At 35.8% G+C, this 27,861-nt stretch overlaps 3 protein-coding genes across 5 annotated transcripts in view; all 3 read right to left on the bottom strand.

Annotated features, from left to right (window-relative positions):
* stk24b (serine/threonine kinase 24b (STE20 homolog, yeast)) overlaps positions 1-27,861 on the bottom strand; it is an 835,587-nt gene that overhangs the window by 335,846 nt on the left and 471,880 nt on the right. The window lies entirely within an intron of this gene.
* si:ch73-71c20.5 lies at positions 954-7,635 on the bottom strand. 2 transcript variants are annotated; one of them, NR_137168.1, is given in 4 exon segments: positions 954-1,426; positions 4,073-4,483; positions 6,252-6,490; positions 7,572-7,635. NR_137168.1 is itself a non-coding variant. In NM_001326565.1 (3 exon segments), coding segments are annotated over 3 exon segments (504 nt in total). In that variant the 5' UTR covers positions 7,615-7,635; the 3' UTR covers positions 954-1,266.
* mcm6 (minichromosome maintenance complex component 6) lies at positions 9,082-27,373 on the bottom strand. Of its 2 annotated transcripts, none has more exons than XM_087255809.1 (17): positions 27,189-27,373; positions 26,714-26,860; positions 25,717-25,827; positions 25,049-25,298; positions 23,652-24,218; positions 22,951-23,598; positions 22,721-22,871; positions 22,309-22,450; positions 20,892-21,033; positions 20,693-20,800; positions 19,472-19,627; positions 19,252-19,380; positions 16,452-16,613; positions 16,218-16,350; positions 13,082-13,267; positions 12,836-12,975; positions 9,082-9,855 (listed from the first exon to the last, which is right to left on the bottom strand). In XM_087255809.1, the coding sequence occupies exons 7-17, from the start codon at positions 22,812-22,814 to the stop codon at positions 9,733-9,735; spliced, it is 1,515 nt and encodes a 504-aa protein (XP_087111935.1). In that variant the 5' UTR covers positions 22,815-22,871; positions 22,951-23,598; positions 23,652-24,218; positions 25,049-25,298; positions 25,717-25,827; positions 26,714-26,860; positions 27,189-27,373; the 3' UTR covers positions 9,082-9,732.

Here is a 27,861-nt window from a genome sequence, read left to right as displayed (position 1 = left end):
ACACTGTTCCTAAAGGCACACCAACAGTACACATTTTCAACCTCTTCCTAATCAAACACATCTGAACTCGAGAGAACATTAGAAGAGACTCCAAAACCTGAATAGGCTTATTGGAGATAAACCTATCATGAGACCAGATAATGGAGACATCCAAAATGTGTACTGTTGGTGTGCCTGCAGGAACACACTTGGGAAACACTGTTTTAAGCCTTATGTTGTATTAATCATAGTTTCTATTGTGTGGAAGCCTGTTACCATGGAATAAAAAAAGGTTATTGTGCCAATTCTGACTTGGATCTCACAGTTTGGACATTTCTTTTAGAATTACGAGTGTATGTCTTGGAAATGTACTCGCTCTAAATTGCGTGTTTATAGCTCAAAATCCTGAGTAAAAGGAGTTTGGGAGAAAACCTGGGAAATCTGATTTAATAATTCAAAATTGTGAGAAAAAAAAACACTTTTTTTAAATAAATTTTTTATTTTGCGTCATAAAAAATTAAAATCACCTTTTTTATTCTGTTGTGGAAACAGGCAGTGGAAGAAAACTGCATCATTACGATTTCTACTGTATAGACTTGGATGTGCTGTATTTACTGTTGATATTACATGTTTATGTGTGTGTGTGTGGTCAAGGGTTTAGCTTTTCTGCTGTGTATATATAGTCGCATTGTATTTTATTTTACGAGATTCAAATTCCAGACATCTTTATACACAATATAAAGTCTGTTTTATATATATTTTCGCTTTAGATTTAAGAAAAGTTTTTAGTTGAAGAATTTTATACTTCATTCACAGGTTATGTGATGTACAGCAGTGCCTTTCTACTTTCGTTTAGCTCCAAAGATACACTATCATGTTGTAAAAACTACATCGAAAAGCTCACAATGTTCTCATGCTCCAGTTTGATATGCTGTCATTATTTTAAGATGGTCAATAAAAGGAACACTTGAGTATTTTTCGGTTATTTAATAGATTTTTAATTCAGTTTTTCTGTATTTTCCCCCTTGCAGTTGCTTCAAAATGTGTACACAATGTCTAACAGGCAACACTGAAATCCTTAATTCAATTTAGTACTTCATTTACGCTTCATTTATTTGTCGCAAACCCCAAAACCAAAGTCTTCAGCTCCACAATCATTAGATCAACAGGCCCGCCGTAATAAATGCCTGCTTTCTAGAATGTACTTATATACGCAGTTCACGGTTTCCATGGCAACCCAATCATAAGTGCCCAATGAAGCCATTTGTCTTTTACAGAAATCAAGCTTTACTCCATCCCGGTGGCTGCTTTATATCGGTTTGTTTCATAATCTCCCTCGTTGGCTCTCTTCATCCTCTGTCGGATTTTCAGCTGTTTCAGTCGGTTCTTGTCCACTTGTCTCTTTGCCAGAATAAAGCCAATGATCCCAGAAGGCAGGCCAATCATCCTAGGAGAAAAACACCAGTCAGTTACTACCAAAGTCAGATATCATCCCTTTATAGGGTACTCATTTGGTCAAACCCTGGAGCTTTACTGGGGGTTATTACAAGACTTCTGTGACTTAAAATATAAATAAACTATTATAATCAATGTTAATGAAGTGACCATGTATGCTTCTGTGCCCGTTAGAGGAATAGTTCACCATCTACTGAATCCACATATTTTGAAGAACATAGGGAACCAGTTTGTTCTTCACTGACTTTGAGTGTTTTTATATTTATGCTACTGTGGAAGTCAATGGGAACACTAAACTTTGGTTGAAATATTCAATGTAACTTGTGTTCAGCATTAATTGAAACAACTTAAGGGTAGGTAAACATTGACTAGGGAGAACTACGCCTAGTGGCCGAAATTAAAGGGGTAGTTCATCCAAAAATTATTGTTCCAAACCAGTTTGAGATTTTTGTACTGTTAAACACAAAAGAAGATATTTTGAGGAATGTTGGAAACTGGTAAGATCCATAGTAGGAAAAACAAACACTTTTAAAGTCAGCTGTAACAGGTTTCCATTCATTCATTCATTTTCCTTCGGCTTAGTCCCTTTATTCATCTGGGGTCGCCACAGCGAAGTGAACCGCCAACTTATCCAGCATATGTGTTACGCACTGGATGCCTTTCCAGCTGCAACCCAGTACTTGTAAACATTTATCCACACACATGCACAACGGCCAATTTAGTTTATTCAATTCACATGTACTACATGTCTTTGAACTGTGGGGGAAACGGGAGCACTCTACAGCAAACCCATGCCAACACGGGGAGAACATACAAACTCCACACAGAAATGTCAGCTTGCGCTTGAACCAGCGAAATTCTTGCTGTAAAGTGACAGTGCTAACCACTGGGCCACCATGACTCCCTTTACAGGTTTTGAACATTTTTCAAAATATCTTCTCTTGTGGTCAATAGTAAAGAGCAGTGCGCTGCAATTTTTTTTATGTTGCTAGGTAACCACTGTGTCAACAGTCTTGGTGTTGGTGCACATGACCTTGGGTGCTTTGAGTTGACTTGGCACAGAGTGCTCCATCAAAAAACATGAGGTGCAGCAGGCAGTTAGCATACGTGGTGTGGGGGTGCTTAATTAGCATGCGCAACACTCACTGCCAATAGAAAACCATTTTAAAAATGTGCCTTACTGCAAAAATAATTGTTTAGTGTGATCAGGGCCTAAATTATGGCCGAATTGAAAATTTTGGGTGAACTATCCCTTTAAAGGTTCACTTAACCCTCGAGTACTTGTTTTGAGATTTTAACAGATTTGTGTGTTGAGCATCAGTTTAGACAGTGTTAGCACCTGTCAGCTTTAATTGTGGGGAAAAACTGGATAATTTTCAGCTTTTGTCAGCTAATTTCAGCTTCCGGGTTTGAAATTATTTTTGGGGCGGGATCAAAATTGGTGACATAGCACAAAACTGCAAGTGCAAAGATGACGCGATGGTTTCTCATTATTTTTCATAGCCGAGTTTTCTTATCCTATGAGAAGAGCCGGCTTCTTAATTATTCATGACTGTGCGTGCTTTCCGAAGGCAAGACAGTCAGACCTGCCAGTGCCAAGCTGTGAGACCCTATGTTAATGACTGGGCAAGATCACGTCCACAGACCCACGGCACAAAGTATTTAGCCATTCTTGAAGGGTCATATGTGTTTGTTTCCATGATCCACAGGGTTTGTTGCATGTTTTGTCAACTATAAAATCATGCATCTCCTCACGGTTTGTGTCTTTTTGTAAGCCGACTGAAAACTGTTGTCTGTTCCCCTCCTTCTCCCCTGCTCTGCTGGCCACGCCCACTCCTGCCTCTGATCGCGGAGCTCCACGCCCATTATGACGCATTTTTGGAAAAAATTCCTGAACCGATAGTGGGGGGTGTCATGGTCCTTTAAGGGCTTGTGGGAAACACGAAACAACTCCCGATTAATGTGATGTGAAAATCTGTCAACTTCTACAGCAGCCAATCAGAGGCATTTAGCTAAAAATGCAGATTTCACAGGTCTGATTTCTATTACGGATTTACACTCAAATTTTTCACACTTTTTTTTTTTTTTTAAATGTGATTTTTTTTTAAACTACTGCAGAATGACATTAATCAATGTTATGCAACTACATTGTAATGCTTTCCTCCTATAACCTCTCCCAAGTTATGTAATATGCAAATGTGCAATGTAACAGGGCCTTGTGTTGCTCCTGATGCATCATGCCCAAAAGAACTAATTACCTAACACACACACACACACACACACACACACACACACACACACACACACACACACACACACACACACACACACACACACACCTACAAATGAATAGCCACATCTTTCAAAGATAAAAATATTTTACATATATCATTATTATAAACATTAACAATTAAAATTAATTTCCTCAGGAATAGTAAATAATGTTTTTATCATAATAATGCAGCCCTACACTATAATGAGTTTCTTTAAAAATGTTTGTTATAAAGTTTACAGTATTGTCATTTTAATAATTATGTAGTTTTTTTTAGGTAATGATAATATTTAACAATAGATAACACATTATGATTTAATTATAGTAAAGCAATAATAGTATCTAATTACAGGAGCAAATACTGACCCTTGATAGAAAAGTTAATCTCTGAATCCGACTGCTTCTCTAGATTTTCAGCACTGTCGTTTCCCTGCTTTTGTTGTCTGAAGCAGAAGGCAGATATGAGCTATACTAACCATGCATATCCAATCTTCATCATGGGATTTTTGGCCTTTCCTTTGGGCATATATTCAGGCCTGTTATCTTCTTCCTCCTCCTCCTCTTCCTCTTCTTTCTTTTGTTGGTTGGTTTTATTTTCAGGTTCAGCTGATTTCTGTGTGTTCATAACTCTTGGAGGCTCCGTCTTGGTGATGGTTTGTAAAGTATGATGTCCGCAGTGTAAAGCTCTGCTGTGTAAAACATTCTGCAGTCTGAGACAAACTCTCTGCTCCAAGTGAGATTCTCGCCACAACGTCCTGTTTGACAGCTGATACAAGCCTGGAAAAGTACAAAATGTAAACCATTTTGAGTCCCATTCCATTCATGTTTTCTGAAAATTGCTCTTCCAGTATTATAATTCCAATAAACCTGTCCTTCAGCTTTGTCCCTGGTTCCAATAAGTGTTGTTTGAAATAGTGGCATATAGGGATGGGTACTGAAACTCGGTACTTTATCATTACCAGTACTATTACCTTTTAATTATAAAAGTCTGAAGTATTGTTAACGGTTATGCTATCGGTACTAGAGAATTATTGTAAAATAAACATCACTTACTGTATCATAATTTAACCTTTTCTAATTTGCAATATTTTATATTCGTCTGCACTGTTTGCAACCTCATGTGAAAAATGTTTGTCTTGTTCCACCCAACACAATGGCGAGGGCGTCACTATAAAGCAACGATGGCGGAGAGAAGCAAACGGTCAATAGTACTGCTGTATTTCCTGATTGAACACCGAAATGGCCTGTTACAACAAACGCAAGATGTTTTCTTGTAAAAGCAGAAACTGTAATCCGACAAGGCATCTTTCAAAAGTGCATCAACTGTGGACAGACAACTGCAAAGTTTTCGACTGCTTAGCTACTAACATTACATCTGCATTCATACTATGGCAGTCAATCACATAAGGTTTCTCTAAATTTGTATAATATTATTGGTTAAAGAAACACACACATGCAGTTACATTGGAAATAGTATTTAATCTGCAGTAGCCTTATTAAATCTTAAACATTAAAAATACCTTCACATCACTGTATTAACAAATAGATTAATAATAATAAATGATGCTTAAGAAATGACTTAAAAACTACTTTTTACATTGCAAGAGGTTCCCAAATTTTATTATGTTTAACCCAAAGACAGTTAATTCATTCATGTGAATGTGTTAATGATAAACCTAACGCTATCTCACAGCAATTCGTAACTTTTAGATTTAGTGGCTAATTCGTATGAATTTGTACGATCTAATAGCTACATGATGGTTGGGTTTAGGGGCGGGGTTGGGTGCCACACCTCCTTTTTAAAATCGTACATTTTCATCCGACTGAACTCATACCAATTAGCCACTAAACTGACAAAACGTAAAATACTTAAGTTTTTTCGTGAGATCAGGCTGAATAAAACATAAACATTCTCCACAGCTAATTTTTTAAATGCATGATGCAACTCAAAGAGGGTATTTTTAACTGCAGGGAGCACAGTGAGCCAAGAAAGGACCCGACTTTTGACAGAAAAGACGAACAAGTTGATTTTTCTTCAGAAGAATGCTTAAAAATCGAGTCATTTGCAGCCTACCTGCATGCTCCAACTGTTTCTTCAAACCTTTGTAGATTCTTTTACAGGAACATTTTTATTGGTTTTACAATTGTTGGTTTCATTTTATTGTGCATTAAAAATGCAATAATAAAATAAAATGTTGTTCATTCTGTTAAATTAGTTTTTCATAAAAAAAACTTAAAAAGTACTGATAAGATTATCGTTAAAGTATCAAACCGATAAGTGGTATTGATAAAAGTAGTATACTGTTAAAACCTTAATGATACCCAGTCCTAGATGGTAGGTTCCCAAAAGCACCTTCCAATCAAAAGTCAGATAACTTTGTGTGTGTTTGTAAATAATATTTTCCAACTATAAATAAAATCACACTTTTGGTGGAATACGAAGTTAAAGGTTCCTGATTGAACCATCGATTCAAATAAAGTCCCTTTAGTTTGAGTAACACTCCACTTTTTGGGGGGAAATTTTAGTTCAACTGTAGAGTTTTAACTTTTTTTTTCCCATTCAGTCGATCTCCGGGTCTTAAGCTTGGCATAAATATTGGAATTGGATTAGACCATAAGCATCTCGCTCAAATTTCATTTGATATTTTTCTTATTTAAAGCTCGACGCTCCTTTAGTTACACCATATACTAAGACCAAAGGGAAATTAAAAGTTGATATTTTCTTGGTCAATATGTCTGGGAACATGGGAACTCTCAATCGTATAACTCCAGCGGACTTGCAGCCTATTTAAAAAAACAAAAAAAAAAAAAAAAAAACAAATGAAGTGTTCCTTTAAGACTGCACCAAAATAAAGCTGTATGTAAAAGGAATTATCTGATCAGGTTAGTTGGTTTGGTTTGTAATGACATTTAGAGTTAGGTAATCGTGTGTGTAGACAAGTTCATCATCAGTGATGTAGAATAATTATTAGAATCTGTACTGTAGTTATAGACATGAATAATACTCAAATTCATATTTAGGCTAAAGAAAAGATGTCTTATTTGGTAATTAGATACTAGTTTTAAATGCATAAAAAGCACTTTAAGCTCGAATGTCTACTCTATAGTTTAATAACTTAAAATGACGTTACCTCTTAATTCGGTGTAAGAGAAATGCTTTAGAAATAAACACTTAATCTAACCAGTAGTTATTAAAACACAAAGAAATTATACTAAATTGTATTATACTACTTTATGTATATATTTTAAAACCTGCTTATTATTTGGTTAAAGTGGTTTTAAAAGATAGTAACAGAAAAAGTTTCATGACAATTAATATTTTTGCGTTGCACTTTGATTTTTAATCTAAGTCTTTTAATACGTCCTAAATATGCCTGACACGACTTTGTAGTACATAAACTACTGTGTAGTTTAGTGGTTTTCTTCGGTAAAATCACGGCAACAAAATTATAATGTTTATTTGCTCAGTGAAATTAAAATAGGACACATACAAAGATGATTCAAGTAGAATATTCTAGTTTCTAGTCAGTCTGAAGGCTTTGATAAGCTGTTCGAGTGTGTTTTAATTAGGCTTGGAGCTACTCTGTTTAATTAATCTGACTGAACCAGACCTACTGAGTCTATATGTTCATGTAGTCATCATTAAAATGTTTGGCTTAAACAGTTTCTTGTGTTTCATTAGTTAGCATTATATCGTTTTATATGAGGCAAACTGTCAAGGCAAATTGTAACGGTAAACTAAAAATTAAAATTAGTAGCAGTAGTTTTAGAAACATATTTGTTTAATCAACAATGTCAATTCAGTTAATTCTTACCTATACATTATGAACTATGATACGCATTATTTGAAAAAGTGACCATTTACCTTGCAATGTCGACCTCATCAGGCTCCAACAGCGCGCCGCCATCTTTGTTGTGTGAGGAAGACCACACGCGTCACGTGACGTATTTTTGTACGCGAGGTCAAAACAGGTTTTACGTTTATAAATGTATATTCCCCAATAACACACCATTTGTTTTGAGAAATATTTGGCAGTTTTCTACTCACACGCAACTGAACTAGCGCTTTTTTGCTAATGTTAATTTTTGCTAACGTTTATATTAATGTCAACATGTATCACAGCTAGAACAGAAAGTTGTACCTTTTAAAATGAGTTAAATCACTTGGAAAAAACACTTAACATTTTATAACCATTACGGTAATAATAATGTAAACACGGTTCATATTTTTAGCTGATACATAATAAATGTTATCAAATAAAAGCTTATAGTAACTGATTATTCAGTGCTCTCCTGTTTATAAGTCAGTGTAGGCCTACATGTTTGATTTTGTTTTACACAGGTTTAGTAGTTTATATGTAAATTCATACATGAAAATGCTACATTTAATAGTAAAGGTTTTTGAACATAGTTTGTATTGATCCCCACACAGAAATTGTATATATGGTAATAAATGCAAATTACAAATATGACATACATATATGACAATATTTTAGATATATTGCAAAAGTGGCCACTTCCATTTATTTGTTTTACCCACTGGAATTACAAATATCTACATACAGTTGAAGTCAGAATTATTAGCCCCCCTTTGAATTTTTTTCTTTTTAAAATATTTCCTAAATGAACAGAGCATGGTAATTTTCACAGTATGTCTGATAATGTTTTTTTCTTCTGGAAAAAGTCTTATTTGTTTTATTTTAGCAAGAATAAAAGCAGTTTGAATTTTTTAGAAGCCATTTAAGGACAAAATTATTAGCCCCTTTAAGATGATTTTATTTTTGATTGTCTACAGAACAAACCATCGTTATACAATAACTTGCCCAATTACCCTAACCTGCCTAGTTAACCTCATTAATCTAGTTAAGCATTTAAATGTCACTTTAAGCTGCATAGAAGTGTCTTAAAAAATATATAGTAAAGTATTATTTACTGTCATCATGGCAAAGATAAATCAGTTATTAGAAATGGATTATTAAAACTTTTATGTTAAGAAATGTATTGGAGAAATCTGCCCTTCATTCAACAGAAATTTGGGAAAATAAACAGGAGTGCTAATAATCCAGGGGGCTAATAATTCTGACTTCAACTGTATATGTTGAAATAAATTAGCTATGGATAAATAGATGGATTGTTGCTTTAATTTTACAGTTCTCAGAACGAGTACTTCCCTGATGAATCTCTTTTAAATTAATACTTCCTATAAAATGCTTTACGTTAATATATTTGTCCATATAAAATAAATTAGTACCAAAGCCAAAACTGGAACTAATCTAACAAAAAAGAATTAGTACACACAAATTAATGTGTTAGGAAGAAATATAAAATAAATTTGAAATAAACAGAAAATCAAAAGAAACATTAAAAACAGCACATTTTAGTTAACATTTTGTAGTTTATTTTTCCAATAAACATTTATTTTTTTTTCAAAGCAGAAAAATGTAACATATGTACATATTTGTAATTCCAATTGTGAGAAAATGATGTTGTAATTTTTGCAACATTTTGAAATATTTGTTGCATATTTGACATTTTATTTTGTGTGATATCCAAATATGAACTTGATTTTCATGTATGTAATTTGCATATTTTTCCAAGTAGCAAATTTCTCTGTTATTAGCATGCGCTAAACAAAAATTATCAGCTTTTCACCAGACATCTGTTTTAAAATTTATTGCATAATGAACACTGAACTTTTGACATAAATGACAGAACTTTTAACACACGATAACAGTATATATGCAAAATATTTAATGGAGGTCCATTTCTAACATTCTAAAACTCTAGCGTATTAAAAACAAGAAACATATTTACAAAATACTTTTTTTTTTCTTTTTTGCAAGGTCACCAATCTTAAAAACAATGGATAGACAGACCCATCCTTATAATCTGATACAAAAACAGAATGCACCTAAAATCCGTGAAACAATTTACAAAGAAAGAGGCTGGACAGGGTCTTCCTGAACAACATCATCAGCGACCCCATATTTTGAGTTAAAACAGCAGAGACTGTGGCAGCAAAATGTCTAGTCTTCGAAAGTGTAGTTGGGATTGACCACCAGCGTAACGTCTTCCTCCTGCGATTCTGTTTCACTGGACTCAGCAGACCCTTTCAGCCCGGACTGTTTCAACTCAATCAGAATATAATCCTGGTGAAGAGAATAAAATCAACATTTATAACTCATCATCTGACATGACATTGTATTTCCACATGAATATAATTAGTATTGTCATCATTTAAAATGCAGTAAGAGATTAAGCATGTCTTTGTCTTCCCTGGACTTCCATAAAAACTGCTGTTATTACAGTTTTAGCCAAATCTCAAAACTGTTCTATAGTGACCGTCTCAAGAGTAGTTCAAAATAAATTACAACTCTTATAAATGAACAACAAAATAGTCAAATATATATATATATATATATATATATATATATATATATATATATATATATATATATATATATATATATATATATATATATATATATATGTTTATTCTTACATTTCTAAAAACATTGGAACTTTACATTTTGTCACTGAAAACCATGTTCGTCCTGCAGTGTCACTATATTAGGGCTGCATAATATATCGTTTCAGCATTGATATCGCAATGTGTGCATCCACAATAGTCACATCGCAAAGATATGCAATTTAAAGTCTGGATAAGTTGACCCGAAGCTACAGAATTGTATTTATTTATTGTATTTATACAGAATTTATACAATAACAAAAAAAATGTAATGCTTAGAATTTTTGTTTTTGTTTCTAGTCCAAATATCTACATTAAAATATAATTTCCCCCGCTGGCAGATCATTTTGCTTATTTTAAGGAAAAACTGATTTTGCCTTTCATCTGAAATTCAAAACAAATAATATTTTAACCTGATTAAGAATTTTATTTTTAGATATTTGGACTAGAAACGAGAAGAATAACTACTTTTTTGGATTGCGTTTATTCAATGTTTATTCAATGTGTTATTCACCTGAACACAGTTAGACTCCCCAGAAAACCATCAAATAGTGCTATTCAAGCTATCTTGTGAAACTGTATTTATATCGCAATATATAATCGCAGAGAAATAAAATATCGCAATATCGGATTTTTACCAATATCACGCAGCTCTACACTATATTTTAGATCTGGTAATTCCACAGAAAACTAATTAATTAGGTGAAAGACCCAATTCAATATTTAACTTAAGCCCCCTGTGAAGCCCATGATGTAAACCTGTTAAGTTATTTTTTTGGTGGGGGGTTTCACCTTTAATGGATAGGGAAGTATAGACAGGGTTCATACACATTTTTACTACTAAAATTCAATGACTTTTCCAGGACTTTCATGTACATTTTCATAACCTAATGTTTCATGTAATGTCTACGTATACATGGTAAATAATAAGAAAAACAACGAGTCATTACATCATATCATAAAACATGCAACAATCTATTTAGTTTAAATGAATCTTTGTATCTATGTAAAATTGATTTAGATAATGCTCACACAGCACTAATAATGTGAGAGCGTGAGTTTGACCATGGACAGAAAAGTAAAGACAACTAACTCATGTTTAAGTATACAGAAATGTGTTCAAGTAATTTCCATGACTTTTTCAAAATTTTCTGGGTTTTTCAGATTTTTCAAAACTTTTCCAGGCCGGGAAAATGCCATGTCAAAATTCCATGACTTCCAGTTGACCATATGAACCCAGTTTAGAGGATTGACAGGAAAGCATAGGGGGCAGAGAAAGGAGCACTGGAGTACATGTGTCGACGCACTAGCCACTACACCACTGGCGCAGACCAAACCTGTTAAGTTTTTGTCTTTTTCACATATTTAAATGGAAAATGCAATAAAATTAAAACTTCTATAAAATTGCTTAGTGTGACACCACTATTTATTAAAAATGTGCAATGAGAATACTGTATAGATAATTTTCATAAAATAAACCACACATAATAAAGACAAATGTCCAACAATGAAGATAAAGCACTCTCATGCTAGTTATACACTATTAAGAGTTGTTTTTCTTTATTTTTGTTGTCACACCATTTTTAAGCTACACTTCAGTAATAATAATGTAAATAATTTAATATCTTAGTAATTAATCATGTTTTTTCAAACATTAGTCTTGCCAATACATAAATATATATATTATTTAAAAATTGTGTTTAAGAAAAAACTTATTTTCACTACATATAGGTACCTATTTTACTACCTTTTATTCATGTTTAATCTACACTTTAAAATACTTACAGTATAGTCAATTAGGCACAAAAAACAGGAACATTTTACAGATAATGTAAATTATTTTATAAATTATATTAAATTATATTGTATTAGATAATGTTAGTTAATATATTTACTAACATAACAAACAATTATTACTGTCTTTATTCATCTGTTAATGTTAGTTGATGAAAATACAGTTGTTCATTGTTAGTTCATGTCAATTCACATAACATTAACTCATGTTAACAAGAATGAATTTGGATTTTAATACTGCATTAGTAAATGTTGAACTATAAATAATAAATGCTGTACATGTATTGTTCATCATTAGATCATGTGAATAAATACATTCACTCATGAATTCTTTTATCTTTATCATGATGACAGTAAATAGTATTTGACTAGATATTTTAAGATACTTCTATACAGCTTTAAGTGACATTTAAAGGCTTAACTAAGTTAATTAGGTTAACTAGGCTGGTTGGGGTAATTAGGCAAGTTATTGTATAATGATGGTTTGTAGACTATTGAACAAAAAATATAGCCTAAAGGAACTAATAATATTGCCCTTAAATTGTTTTAAAAAAATGTAAATTATTATTTTATTCTAGCCAAAATAAAACAAATAAGACTTTCTTCAGAGGAAAAAACATCAGACATACTGTGAAAATTTCCTTGCTCTGTTAAACATCATTTGTGAAATATTTAAAAAAGAAAAAGAAATTCGAAGGGGGGCGAATAATTCTGACTTCAACTGGGTATATATATATATATATATATATATATATATATATATATATATATATATATAGAGAGAGAGAGATTTGGCCACCAGTATCATAAACAAACCCAAACAATACACACAACTCTGCTTGTAACACATGCAAATGTTTGCTTACATAGTGAACCAGTCTGTAGATCACTTTCTCTATCATGGTCTTCTTACTGATGAGCTCCATTTCAGAATCAATCTCTGATTCGATCTCCTTCAGGTACCAGTTCACAACTTCACTCTTCTTCAGCGCCGCCTCGTCCTCATCTGCGAGAAATGGCACAATGCAAATTAGATTCCTGTGGGATGTCATGTGATATGTGTGTGCGATTGTTTGTAAAACTGTAGTATAAGTCTTGTAGCGATTGCTCACCTTCCTCGGCACGACGCAGATGCAGCACCAGCAGGTTTGAAATGCGTTTATACTCAGCAAACGACAGTCTCAGTGAGGGTTTTGCAGTTTCTCCATTGACCCCGTGACCGTTGATACCATTTGTATGCTCGTGGCCATTCACTTCTCCATTAACAGCTCCATTTACACCGTTAGGTACATCGTGCCCTGTTAAAATAAGTATATATATTTTAGAAGGCCCTCATGCACTGTAAAAAATGCAGGGTTCGACACAATCAAATTTGTTGGAACAACATGAAGTTAACTTATTAAGAAGTTATGAAGTTAGTTTATTACAAATTTAAGTAGATTGAACAAAAAACAATTCAACCACAATAATTGTGTCTTTCAAGCTCTGTTTAAATAAGTAGTTTGAACCAACAGCAAACGTAATTTTTGAGTCTATCTAGGCTGATGTGGATTTAAATAAACAAATGGTAATTGTGACTTTTTTTACAGTTCTATTTTTTAGTGTACATCTTGCAAATAATATTTGTCTTAAATTCTGAGTTTACATCTTGAAATTCAGATTTTTACATTTACATCTGAATTTTGTTCCTGGATTTCTTGTGTTAAGGGTCTCTTAATTCTGACTTTTACTCTCAATTTTCACTTTTATTCCTGGAATTCTGATTCATTTAGCAATTGTGATCTCTCAATATTGACAATTTCTTCCAGATCTATATTCAAATCTTTTAATTTTGACTTTTCTCAATCAGGGTCTCTGTAGATAGAATGTCAAATTTAAGACCTTTTAAGACCATTAAGTATTAAATTTAAGACCTATATCAAAATCACGCGAGAGAAAATGTAAAAGCACAAAATTAGGGGTAAAATAAAGTTATTTAAATTGAACAGTACTAAAGTCAGGATAAATGCACCATTGAACTACAGAAAAAACTGTAGAAAAATCTTAATGCAGATTTATACTTTCACCTGGCACCGCATCGCACAACTCACGAAACGGATTAAGGCTTTTACACTTGACACGTTCACCATTGAGATGATTTTTTCCCCCCAAAAAAACAGAAAGTAAAATCAGACGAATAAAAAGATAATCATTATCATTGAAGATGTTTTTGGGGGCCTCCTTTTTGTTTTAACAAACTTATCCCTCAGAGTTTTTCCAACGTTTTACAAAAACTTTCCTCCTTTCCCATGGCTGTTGCAATTTCTAGCCAATAATTATTGGTCAGTCTGGCAAGCAGAAATGTAACTGTGATAGAAAATAGGTAAAAACTTGATTAGGTATTATAGCCTACTGTACTATTCACTCTTCAAATAAATCCCACTATCTATCCCATTTTATCACTAAAATACAGTAAACTAGTGTCTGCTGTACAGTGTTTTGTAAAGTACAGTAAAGTGCTTCAATTACTCTGTTGTGGTACTACTATAGTTGCTATGGTAACACAGCAAGTGTATTAAAAACAAACTACCGCAAATTACAATTGGACTAGTGAAATACTAGTGAAACTACAACACCCCAAAAACCTAGCAACAACAACAAAAAGAATTTAAATCAGCATTAGATGTAGCGTTACAAGGACATCGCAAAAATAAGACCTGTGCAAAAATATTTAAAGGGTCATGAAACACCAAAACACATTTTTTGAGCTGTTGACAGTCGTATATGTGTCCCACACTGCTAAAAACACTATTAGGACACATATATTTCACTAAAAAGTGTAAATTGGTTGTTTTTGCGTTATTTCAAGCAAATTTGTACTTCCTGTTTGAAACGAATTTTTTGAAGCTGCGTCACGGCCATGACATAATAGCCTGTATTCCAGCGTGCAGACTGAACGTCTGTGCCAGAGTGTGTCTTATTACGTCTTACAGTGTGATGCATTAATGCATGAGTAAGGCTTGGGTCAAACCAATCAGCGCGCTCTATTGTGCAACTTCATTAATATTCATTATTGTCACCGTGTTTACACCACAAAGACGCCACGTTGTGTTGGCAAAACAAGCGTGAAGTGTTGCTTTTATAGTTTGCTGCTGTTAAGTTTCGTTTTCATTTTCTCTCTGTGAGAGCTTATCTGGATCACGTGTGGATTAACAGTGTACGCGACGCGCGACAACAATAACTTACGTGTCTAAGGAGGATTATTGTTTACCTGAGAGCTGTTCTCATCTGCAAACGCTGAAATCTGGATTTGCTTGTAGTATTCTCTCAATAAAGACGCGGCTCTAGTTGCTGGTGATTGTCCTGTCTCTACAGATTTGGTAAGTGAGCGACCAGTGCTCTTTGTTTATTCAGTTTGTTCGTATCGAATTAAGTTAACTATTGCACTGAGTGCAGAAATGTTAGCACCGCATTTTGTGACCGGAATAACACACCCGGCTTTCTGATGCTACCTGCCGTGTGCATCTAAGTTTCCGGGAAATGCTGAGTTTTTTTTTCTCTCATTCGCCGTGCGGTATCAAACATTGCATGAAAAATACACGCTTGCAGCAGTTCCTCGAATCAAATATCTCGTTTGTCGCGAGGGGCATGAATGAATTCCCTGAATGAAAGAGCCAAACTGCAGTTAAAGTCCAACATTTAATAATTTGGCAAATAATTCGACTACAGATGTCCATGTAGGTTAAACACCATCACTTTCTCCTGTCTGTGTGGGTGTGTATTTTGACTCTGAAACTCGCGCGTGCACAAATAGACACTCCCACACCATCCCACTTTAGTTCCTCCGACACTCCCCCCTAAACAGAGCTGGACACGCCCACTTTTCTGACTTTTTCCAAAGTAGAGGTGTGAAAACACCCTGCTGAAACGAGGGGGTTTCATGGCCCTTTAAGACCTAAAACAGCAAATTTAAGACTTTTTAAAGCCATAAATTTTGATTTTTTAATTTAAGACTTTTTAATACTTCTTAAGACCCCGCGGGACTCTGTCAATGGGAATTGAGTTTAACAATTGCCCATTTTGACTTTTGTCCTTTCAATTCTGAAATCTTTCAATTTTTAGACAATCTTTTAAACAATATTCTATCAGTATAACTAAATGTAAATGCAGCTCCTTCTTCTAGTTAAAATCCATTGATATAGAAGCAAGATTTATCAGCTTACAGTCTGAATGAACTGCTGTCACATCTAAAACAGACCACAACTGTACCATTCATCTGATTGTCCTCTTCCTCCTCCATAGCCTCCTCTTCCTCTTGATCCAGATTAACATCAGGCGTCTCAACCCGAATAATAGACTTGTTCAGCAGCCTGAAAGCCTCCTTGACATGCTTTGGTTGAACCTACAGGACAAAGAAACCCCTCTTTAACTTCTGCTGATATTCATTTTAGATTTTATTTGACCAAAATCAAATTATCGTCTTTGTCCTAGTTCCTCACACACCTCATCGCAGCAGTGCATCCTGGCCATGCTCTCAGAGAGCCGGATCAAGCTCTCCAGCTGGCGGACTGTGATCCTCCAGGCTGACTTTGTGACTCCGGACCCGTCCCGCTGTCTCAGTCGCTTGTACTGCTCCACGATAAACTCTTCAGACTCTTTTGAGATCTGATACCAAAGCAGATTGAGACACAGTTAATAGATAGATAACTTAAGCCCTGTTATTAACATAAACTCTCAATATTTGTATTTGTTCTACAGTGAGCAGCTGATATAGTGGCAAACAATCTTCAGGTTAAACATTACAAATATTTTTGGTTTTAAGTTTTTTAAAGAAGATGGCAGATCATTTATTCTTCAACTGGGATCATGTAAAACCCTTGGAAAATGAATTTGAAACAACTGAACAACTTTTAAGTTTACTAAAAATCTTACATCTTACACTAGATATCGCATAGGGACCCTGAGCATGCGTCAATGGCGCCGCCACATTGGTACAGTGCTCCCACGACAAGTGACATTCAACCGCACTAGTCAAGACAGTGTTATTACATGAAGATGCGGGACTTTAGCACTGTCTACGGTTGTAGTAACGAGCAAACAAAGAAAACAAAGCACAGAGGCAGAACATTCCATAGGTAATATTAAGTTTTTTACGTTTTTGTATGTTATGAACTTTTGTGTTCAACTTGTAACGTTATTGATGATAACAGTCACTTACTGCCTTCACCATAAGGCAAAGTAGCTCCAACTCGCACTAAATACTCGGCTTATGCTAGTTTTGTTGAATAAAATCAGCAAACAATGCAAAAGAAATATGACAACAAGATGCTGCGCTGCCAGAAACTTGTATTATTGTCAGCTAGTGAACGAGTCGTTCATAACGGAGATTCATTCACAAGCGAATCGCTCCCTCCGTCAGTATGAGAAATGAAAGCAGGAGATGGGGTGTGTTTCAGGACACGGATTAAATCAAATTTAACAGGGAGGGTGGATAGTACATTTCCACACACACAAACACAAGCTTTTTGTCAGGAATGCCCGTGCAATCACTGATCCATCAATGTAGAAAAGTGATGTAAAAATAAAATTTTCGTAATAAAAAAAATAAATTGCATACTAACATCCAGGAAAACTCCCGATCATAGATATATGTGTATATGTGTATATCTCTGGCTTTGGATGGCCACAGTCTTCCACTGTACCTTGGTCCCGCATTCATTTCAATGGAGCGCTACCCTGTTCCAAAATGGCGGCTCTACTGACGCATTCCTTCCAATAGACAACAACAGGGTAGGCGACATCTAATGTACATATCTATGGTTTTTCTTTATGTGAAGAATAAGTCTGTGCAAATTAGTCCACTTAGAAAAATTGTTTGTTTTGGTAATCTTCAAAGTCTGACCATTTGCGTCTGTGTTTGGAGTGGCGATTCTTCTCTGTTGACCTCAGTTTACAGCGTCAGCCACAATATTCTTAACCACACTCCTCTTAACGAGTTTGCTATAAGAAAATGATGCTAAAAAGGAAAGCCCGCCCCCTACTTAATATTAAGGGCGTACTCACAATATGCCATCCAAACCGTGCCCAGGCCCGTTTCCTGGATCGCTTGAGAAGTGTTATGCGTTTGACACGCTTAACGAGCGTTTCACAGAATTTCTCGAAATTCGAAAATCTGAACTTCAGCGTACATTCGCGCCACGTTAACCAATCAGAAGCTTGCTCTTGTGGTGGCGTGATTGTGACGTAGAACCTGTTGTCTGTGTTTCGAGGGAAATCCTCCAGCCTTCACCGACAACAGTTCATCAAACTCGGCTTGGCTTAGTCAGAAGCACAGCTGAAAGCCTCCGTCATCCAGGTTAAGTTTCTGGAGGAGTTTATGAGCTCACAGACCTGGATGCACCTCTGAAAGGATGTAGTGGACTCAGACACGACCATTAATGTATCGACGCTGTTTTTCAGTCTTCATAAAGCACATAAACACTGTTATTTTCTTCATAAAATCCATGTTAGCCATTTAGCTATGAAGCTAGAGTCTTCGGGCAGACAGAAGCCCTGCCCATCACGCGAATCCGCGTCTGTTCTGAAGTGAATTTGACACGCGATTGAAGCGGGGTTTGACGCGCGAATGAAGCGAGTAAACTCAAATGTTCACGCGGCTATTTAGGCGCGAATATCGCAATATATCCGCGCGTTCTGCGTCTGGTGTGAACACAGCATATGTGCTCTGAATTGGGCTCAAGCGCGATTCACTTGGCTGGCCCTGGCCCGGTTGAAAGAGGTGTGCCAGAGCGCGGTTCACTTTAGTTTCGAGCGCTTCAGTTTTGAGCCCGAAACTGAAGACGAGACGGGACTTTTAAGGGACTGTTTCATATGTTAATAATCATTCTTACTGTTTAATGAACGCAAACTGTTTAGATTATTAAAGATGCAACTCCTCACTGCACAACAGCTGCACCTTTAGTAAACCTCCTAATACCTGCAGCACGAGGACTTTATGATTGTTTATGTGTGTCAAAAGTGGCTGATCGGCGGGGGGCAAGTGTGCTTTACTGTACATCGTGTGAGTATGCCCTAAGTTTCAAGCACACCAACATACTGAAATAAGTCTCAGCAATTTCTGGTTTACACTGACTTTTTTTATTTATTTAAAAAATGATAAAATAACAAAAACTAAATGACATTTTAAAATGATTTTAGTCCAAATGTCTGAAAAACCATAAATACACAGGATTTATCTAAAGACTCAATGTTGAGCAGCAGCAGTGGCATAAGGAAGAACGGAGATGATCTTCCCATCACTCACCTTTGGCTTGAACTGGCGAGCAAACAGCAGGTATCTGCGAATCTCATCGAGACTGTAGACGCGGTCGACAGAATTCTCAATCCTGGAGTGGAGATCCACTATACGTCTGGCTATGGCGTAATCAGTGACCTGAGAAGGGAATGAAAAGGATTTATTAACACACTCTGCTGTATTTATAAACATCTTAAACTGCCTTTCAGGACACACATGCTCATCATACCTCATTGCAGTCATCCACAAGGATGAAGAATAGGTCAAATCGAGACATGATGGGTGCCGTCAGGTTGACGTTCTGTTTGAGAGATTTGGATCGGTCGTAACGGCCGCTCACTGGATTTGCTGCAGCCAAGATGGACGTGCGGGCATTCAGAGTGGCCTAAAATTACAATCAAACTTTTATCATGGAAAAGGTATAAATATCAAAATTCACCATGACTGGAAGTGTGAAATATGTTGGTAGACATAATAAACAGGTTGATATCAGGTGACCTATATAACCTTTGAATTATAACTAGGGCTTGGCAGTAACACCCCACAACAGGTTAAATGCGCCTAGATTCCAGCTGTTGCAGTTTTGTAGTTTCTTGCAACACCAAAATTGTGGCTAATAAAAATGGTGAGTGGCTAGAAATGTTAAAAAACTGCTGGTGATCAAAAAAGCTACTGTCAAGCCCTGCGGGACTTGTGTAGTTCTGTGTCGTCACAAAAGTTGACATTTTTTATGCTCTTTAACGTAACTTTGTTTTTAATTTTTACTTCGATGCATTGCTTAAATACTACATTTGTCATTTTTAAGTAAAAAAAACCCAGCCCCTACTCACTATTCAGTTTCAGTTAGAAGTACATCAACATACTGAATAAAAATATGAAATTTAACATTCCTATTAGGCCAAAAAAATAGAAGTATGTCAGTATATTAGATCTGTGTATTAAGTCTTAAAGGGACAGTTTATCCAAACATTTAAAGTATTTTATCATTTACTCTTCCTCCACTTGTTCTAAACCTGTTCAATTTTCTTTCTTCTGTTGAACACAAAGGAAGATACACTGAAGAATGTCGGAAAGTAGAATCCAGTGACTTCCATAGTATACCATGTTCCTACTATGGATGTCAACGGCTGCTGGTTTTTAATATTCTTCAGAATATCTCAGACTATGTTAAACAAAAAAAAGAAATCAGAAACACTTTAGTGTGAGTAAACGATGAGAAAATTTTGTTAATGAAATATGCCTTTAAGTTGACACCTGCCTAATTTACCCTCTTGCTTTCTATGATCTTATTGTCAATCAAACAACTATTCAAACAACTGTTCCCTATTGTAATTATGAAAGAAAAGTAGCAACTCTGCAATTTTTATTATCAGATTTATCATTATATATTTTCATTATAAGATTTATTATTACAGGAACACATTTATGCATTTTGACCTTTGACCCTTACCTTGACTCCTGCTTTGGTGATGGAGATGGTCTGCTGCTCCATGGCTTCATGGATGGCCACCTGGTCTCTCGTTTCCATCTTATCAAACTCGTCAATGCAGCAAACACCCTATGGGAGACCACATTTTATTGTGTCAAATCAATAGATTTTAGTGACCAAGCTATACTAAGCTTTTAAATCATTTATAAAACAAACTCACGTTGTCAGCCAGCATGAGAGCTCCGGCTTCAATGACGAACTCGTGTGACTCCTCATCTCTCACCACAGCAGCTGTGAGACCGGCAGCGCTGGAGGCTTTGCCGCTGGTGTAGACGGCCCGAGGACAGAACTCCTCCACATGCCTGAAAAAACAGACAAACTATAAGAACTCACAGATATTACAGTTTATTACGCGGCTGACTGAAATATTTGATTCTGATTGGTCAGTCACTACAATCCAAGGCATGTTATTCCCAGGTAACAACCTCTAAAACTATTAAAACAGGCTCATCCGGGTGCTTCGAATTATCTTGACCGTCAGTAAATATATATACACTCACCGGCCACTTTATTAGGTACACCTGTCCAACTGCTGGTTAACGCATCACACATAGCAGCAACTCAATGCAACGCTGACCATGTCCATCCTTTTAAGACCACAGTGAGCCCGTCTTCTGATGGCTACTTTCAGCAGAATAACACGCCATGTTATAAAGCGCGAATCATCTCAGATTGGTTTCTGAACATGACAATGAGTTCACTGCACTCAAATGGCCTCCACAGTCACCAGATCTCAATCTAATAGAGCACCTCTGGGATGTGGTGGAATGAGAGATTCACATCATGGATGTGTTCTTAAGACAAAGGGGGTCTAATGCAGTACTAGTAAGGTGTGCCTAATAAAGTGGCCGATGAGTGTATGTAAAAGCTTGTCGGTCATGCTATTTATTACTGTTTGGCGCCATCTTGTGACTGAATAATACTCAGGTTAGTGCAAGCTTCATACATTCTCTTTTCTGTCAGCTTTGCATTTAAAGAATTAATAAACTATTATAAAACAATGTTTGTCAAATTGTCTGTCAAGTAACAGCAACAAAAAAGCAGGATAAAGTACATCCAGTCGGTTGTTTTCATAGAATAAATCCCTTCAGTCTTATACAATAGCGCTCCTCTTTGCATTTGGTATCCGATAATCCTGTTGGGCCTTTTTCGGCGTAACACGTTGAAAGAAAGTGCAAAAAATGTTAGTCTACTGCCTAGTTTCACCCTATATTCTCCTTTTAATTAAAATCATCCATTTTCAATGCTAACTTAAAGCAAATGTTTTCAAAATAACTTTAAAAAAAAACAACTTTGAAAATGCTGTCCCAGTTCGCCCCTGGTATTGGCAACCAATTGAAAACAAGACAAGCTTAATGGATGCAAAAGTGTCCTAAAACAATTCATGTAAATATTAGTAATAACATGATTTAAAGTGATGGGTTGTGGCTGGAAGGGCATCCGCTATGTAAAACCTATGCTGGATAAGTTGGCGATTCATTCCGCTGTGGCAACCCTAGATTAATAAAGGGACTAAGCCTAAAAGGAAATAAATGAATGATGGCCAATGCTGATGTAGTTGAGAAAACTGAACTCACTTGAGGAACTGGCTTTTAGCTGTGCTTGGATCTCCTACAACACAAACGTTGATGTCTCCTCTCAAAGACGTTCCCTCCATGGTGGTTTTGGGAACACCTCCGAACAGCATCAGCAGAATTCCTCGCTTTACCTCATCATTACCTGAGAGCAACACATTTCACATTGAACACAGAAGAATTTATTTTGAATAATGTTGAAAACCAGAATCCATTGACTTCCACAGTATTTGTTTTTCCTACTATGGATGCCAATGGTTACCGGTTTCCAATATTCGTCTATTTACAGTATTGTCTTTAATGTTCAACTACAAAAAACTGGATTAGACCAAGTCAAGGCTGAGTAAATGATAACAGAATTTTCATTTTAGCGTGAACCATCTCTTTAAGACATTTCATATTAATACCAACTGACCGTGAATAGTAGGGAACAGGCTGGTGCAGAGGTTATGGTAGAGGTTTTTATCTTGACTCATCTCAAACACCTTCTCCCACTCCTGCACTGACATCTGTTTCTTGATACTCTCTGCCGTTTGCTCCTCATCTCGAATCTCCTTGCCTCCAAACTACAAATACAGATGTACAATTAACTGAAAATAATAAACATCGAGACCTCCCAATCCAAACATTGAGCTTGATTCTTACTCTGGGATTGGTGGGGGCAACGTGGCACGCCAAGAAAGCCAGTTTGTAGGACAGTTCCCTGACGCCCAGCGCTTTAAGCCCACGCAAACCTTCATTCTCATAGCCCTGGACTCCTGCTGTACGAGAGCTGGTCTCAGCGCGCACACCTGAAACAAACACAATCACATGTCACTCAGACTAACAAACACTGTATAATCATCACTAAATAGTTTCCATCAGTATATGTTAACTCACAATGTGAAGTACTGCATGAGCAACAAGTAGTTGAAACACAAAAAAACTTATTTGCCAACAAATGTTTTATCCTAGCTTGACTTGGTTTTGGAATTGTTTGATCAAGAGCGAATAATTGGAGATGGATTTGACTAATAAACTTGAACGTACTGTAGAATGGGGGAACATTAAACCCATGTGATTAATCAGCTGCATCCATTATCCATGTCTTGTTTACTGTTGGTTACTAGGTTACCAATACTACATTCAGCCACTCTAAGGGCTCATTCGCACCGCTTCTAACCACACTTAACACGGTAATGGGTTTAAAAAAAGCTGGGTGTGAGGTCCACATGATGCAGTATTATGAATGTGATGTAATATCGACAATAGTGAACCCATTACAAATAGAAAAACAAGATGTTATGATGAGCACTTAAAGATATATTACTTAACTCAAGAGATCTGGTCAAAGCTAAAATGAGCACCTCCTTTGCCATGATATAACGGTAAATAAGACAGTTGTCATGCCAGCTTTCTACTACAAACTGAAGTTCGCAGCGGTTTCCCCGCCTCCAAGCTCTTCTGATTGGTCCGCTGCTTTTGGATGTAATAGTGATGAGCTGCGCTGCGGGTGAAAGTCGAAGATCTTTCAACCTGACACGGCGTCTAAAAAACGCGAGCCTAGCAGTCAAACACGTCCGTTTGTAGCATGTTTACAATGGAAAACAACAGAAAAGAACGGATTGTGTGTGAACAGCCCCTAAGAACGTGATGGAAATGCACTGAACTCATATTTGTTTTGTTTTTTTGCAAATTCTGAAAGGATTCACTTCATGTTAGGGTGGAAAAATGGCTAGTTGTGCTGGACTGGATGAGAGGTGAGTACCTGGTGTGGCTAACTGGGATATATCAGGCACAACGATGAGGGAGCCAATGAAGTCACATTTATCCCCGGCCTGTGCTGACTCCACAGCCTCGGCCCGCAGGATCACCTCCATACTGCGAGGAATGGAGCCACGGGGCAGCTCAGCCTGCGTCTCTTGGATGCGTACCTGGTTTCAAAGTAGGAAAACCATCAAAATTGAGTAACGACAGATTAAAGGTGCACTTTAGGCAAACGTTTGCCAAATAATGTTGTTATTTGAAAGTATTAAAACATAAACTTCCATAACACAGGACTTGGATCCTTTTTGATTTAGCTGCTATCATTACTAGACACTCTTCTTCTTGGTGATTGGCTGTAGGTTTGTTTTGGGACTCAGGGTCAAAGGCATTTTTCAAAAAAACAGTACACCTTTGAAATGTAGTAGGTCTGATAACATTGCATCCCAATTTAAAGCATCTTTGGTCAAAATGTGCAGGCCTAAAACAAACAAGTCATCCTAGAATTTTTTATTTTGTATATTTCATTTTTGTAAAATCATAAGTTTGGCTTTTTTGTTATATTTAAATGTTTATTATTTTAATTAAATCAACATTATATATATTTTTAAGCTTACATTTTAAGCTTAGATTTACATTTAAAAAGTGTTATTGAAAATATTTGACTGAAATACTATATAAAATATGTTACTGAAATAATTTTTGACATTTTTCTTGCAGAACATGTAAGCACAAATGTCAGTTTTTGCTTTAAGGCAGAAAAACTAAATCTTACTGATGAGTTTTGTAACAATCATCTACACATAAATCTTTATAAATGTTTATCTGCGAATGCTTTGCATTTCAATATCTTCATAATTTCAAAACAAATACAGAAAATGGCCAAAGAACATGCCATTTATGCATCTAATTACGGTACATAAGTATTAACATCATGATGCAGAGGATAAAGTGATGTGTAAAACGTATTGACAGGCAGTTAATTAAGCAGCCGTCATACCTTCTGGAAGTCAATGAATTTGGACTTGTTAGTATCCAGGAGAAAGCGTCTGCGGTTGTTGCACACAGGATTGCGGCAAATGCTGGGCTGAGTGTATTTAAACTGCTGCTCCACGTCTTTTACCACTCCCTGACAGTCCAAACACAGAAAGGTCCCGCTCACCAGCTCAGGGTGAACCGGGTGAGTACGGACCACCTGACCGCTGATGCGCACCAGTGAACCGACCTTCACTGTGGTCAACTCACGAATCCTGCAGAAAAAAAATACAGCACCATGTTAGTTAAACATGGTGACTGCTGAAAACTGTTAGATAATATTATCAAATATTAATCATTAAAAAAACATCACTTTATACTTATTTAAAACATTCCATAATTGATTCAATGATTCAATAATAACTTTCAAAAACAATGACTCTAACTATTCTGCATATATTATATCCCATATAGCAGTTTAGAAGTTTCAAATTCAGGTCTCTGGCTTTTAATTGATATCATTAATGAACTATTTATAACCTGATGCTCTTTAATGTTCTTCCACTCGTTTGTGTAAAGCCTAAAATAACCGATTCAAACCAAAAATTCATAAATTCTTTGAGTTCTTGCACAATAGAACTGAAGTCTATTATAGATTTGATTAACAAGTCATCATCTTGTGTATCTGTTTACTTGTGTCTGGTTGGTAGATCCTGGAAGGCCACGTAGAATTCCTTGGAGGTGGGAACTTCTCCATGATCCCGAGCAAAATTACGAACAGCACGACACAAGTAGGGGTACAGCCTAAATTTAAGACAATACTTTGTTAATGCAGGTACAAACATTGTATTTTTAAACTCATGATTGTTGGGTACAGAGCAAAAAAGATAATGATATAATTACAAATAGAACTAAAAAGGGTGACTGCACAAAAACGAAAATTTCCAAGTGCAAACACACCAAAACTATGCTTTAGGTTCTTCCACATGACACTTACAATTCAAAAAGTGGTCCATGTTAAATTTATTGATGCTATATTTATTACGTTATATGTTTTATTTATTGATGTACAAATAATGTGATAATAACAACCACAATTAACACTTCATTTTAGTACACTTGTTGCTTTTAAAAAGATAGTTCCCCCAAAAATTAAAAAAATTCTGTCATTATTTACTCACCCTACACTTGATCCAAACCAGTTAAGAGTTTTTGTTCAGTTGAACACAATAGAAGACATATTGAACAATGTTGGAAACAGGTAACCATTGACATCCGCATTATTTTTTGACCTACTATAGAAGTCAATAGGTACCGATAACCAAACATTCTTCAAAATTACTTATTCTCTGCTGAACCGAAAAAAAATAAATAAATTTTAAAAACTCAAACTAGTTTGGAAGAAGTCAAGGTAGAGTATAAGATGACAGAATTTTCATTTTGGGTGAACTATCCCTTTAAATGTTAAATAATAATAATTAGTAGGATTAGAACATGAGATAGTGTTTGGTTTACGATTATTACATGTAAATACACATTACTCTTTTCAATATATTTGGTAAATGTGTAACAAGCACGCTAAAATAAACTGTTACCCCATATCCACAGCAATGTAGTATACACTTTTTAACAGCAAATAATTCAGAAAAATGTATGAACACATTTTCTTTTTTATGTTCTGCGTTCACACCTGTAGAATTCCTCCTGGATGGCGGTTGCCAGTTCTTGGTTAAATCCCTCAAGGTCGGTAAAACTGACCGCGAGTGTGTTCCTCTCAGGCCGGATCAGCTCCTCCGCGTCCCGCAGGTACTTCACCTCACCATCGCTATTCTGAAACCTTCACATAAAAGAATAGACGGTCATTTTGATTACTACTACAAATTAATGCTTATCACACGCAAAATGAAATAGCATTATACACAAAAAACATAACAAAGATGGCATGCGCTCACGTGTAACGTTACAACAAGCCTAACGATTATTAAAGTGTTCAAGCTAGCTAATATGTTCACTTTATAATTCGTAAAATGTAGATTATGTGCTTTAAGAAGAAACCATGCAATATTGCTACTGTAAAAGCGTATACTTGTTCATAAAATGAAAATAAAATGGCATCCGAGTAACTTTCATCATGAAGAACAATGAGATAAACCGCGTTTACTCACTCTTCCAAAAAGGCCTGGAATAATTTCTGACATTTTTCAGCCAGCTCGTCCTTGATCACCTGGCCAGCGTTCTGATTCACTCCAGTCTCCGTAAGATCCATTTTTTCAGTTCAATTGCTATTACAGAGTTATTACAGTGCTGCGCTCTCCTTCCCGTCTTGCACATGAAACACACGAGCTTCTTCAGGAGTTTTCGCGCGAAATGCTGTACCATGTGATTATTTTCGCGCCACCGTGAACCAATTAGATTGCTGCTTTTCGCTGCTGCGACTACAATTGGACTGTCGTGACCAATCGTTTTCAAGCATTATGTTTAAGGGCGTGGCCTCATGTTGAGGTTACAGGGTTTCCGTAATTTTTACTTTTAAACAAAAAAAAGTGTTAATAAATTATATAAGAAATGTATTTATTAATAAGACATGTTGAAAAGGTGATTGCTCAAAACAGCTGGAGCGTATCGTTTTTTGACTGTTCAGGTATTGTATTTTAGACAAAAATACAGATAATAAATACTTTACATTATTAGTAATGGTATTATATATACATATTTATATATAATCATATTATTTTAAAACTTATGTATTTTAATCGTGTGCTAACGTAAACATCTTAACGATGTAAAAAACGTAGTTTTGTAGACTAGCAAAGCATGGTCACGTGACAGACGTTACTT

This window comes from Danio rerio, chromosome 6, assembly GCF_052040795.2.
Source record: "Danio rerio strain M-AB ecotype USA chromosome 6, GRCz13ab, whole genome shotgun sequence".
Lineage (NCBI taxonomy): Eukaryota > Metazoa > Chordata > Actinopteri > Cypriniformes > Danionidae > Danio > Danio rerio.
This window is presented reverse-complemented; position numbering and strand designations above follow the sequence as displayed.

Bases quoted from the DNA above. Each gene is read 5' to 3' on its own strand.
- mcm6 (XM_087255809.1), bottom strand. From the start codon at position 22,814: ATGTCAGTGCAGGAGTGGGAGAAGGTGTTTGAGATGAGTCAAGATAAA. The intron at 22,451-22,720 runs GTCAGTTGGTAT...TGTTGCTCTCAG, and splicing joins CCTGTTCCCTACTATTCACG to GTAATGATGAGGTAAAGCGA. The intron at 19,381-19,471 runs GTATGATGAGCA...TTCCCTTCTCAG, and splicing joins TTGTGGATGACTGCAATGAG to GTCACTGATTACGCCATAGC.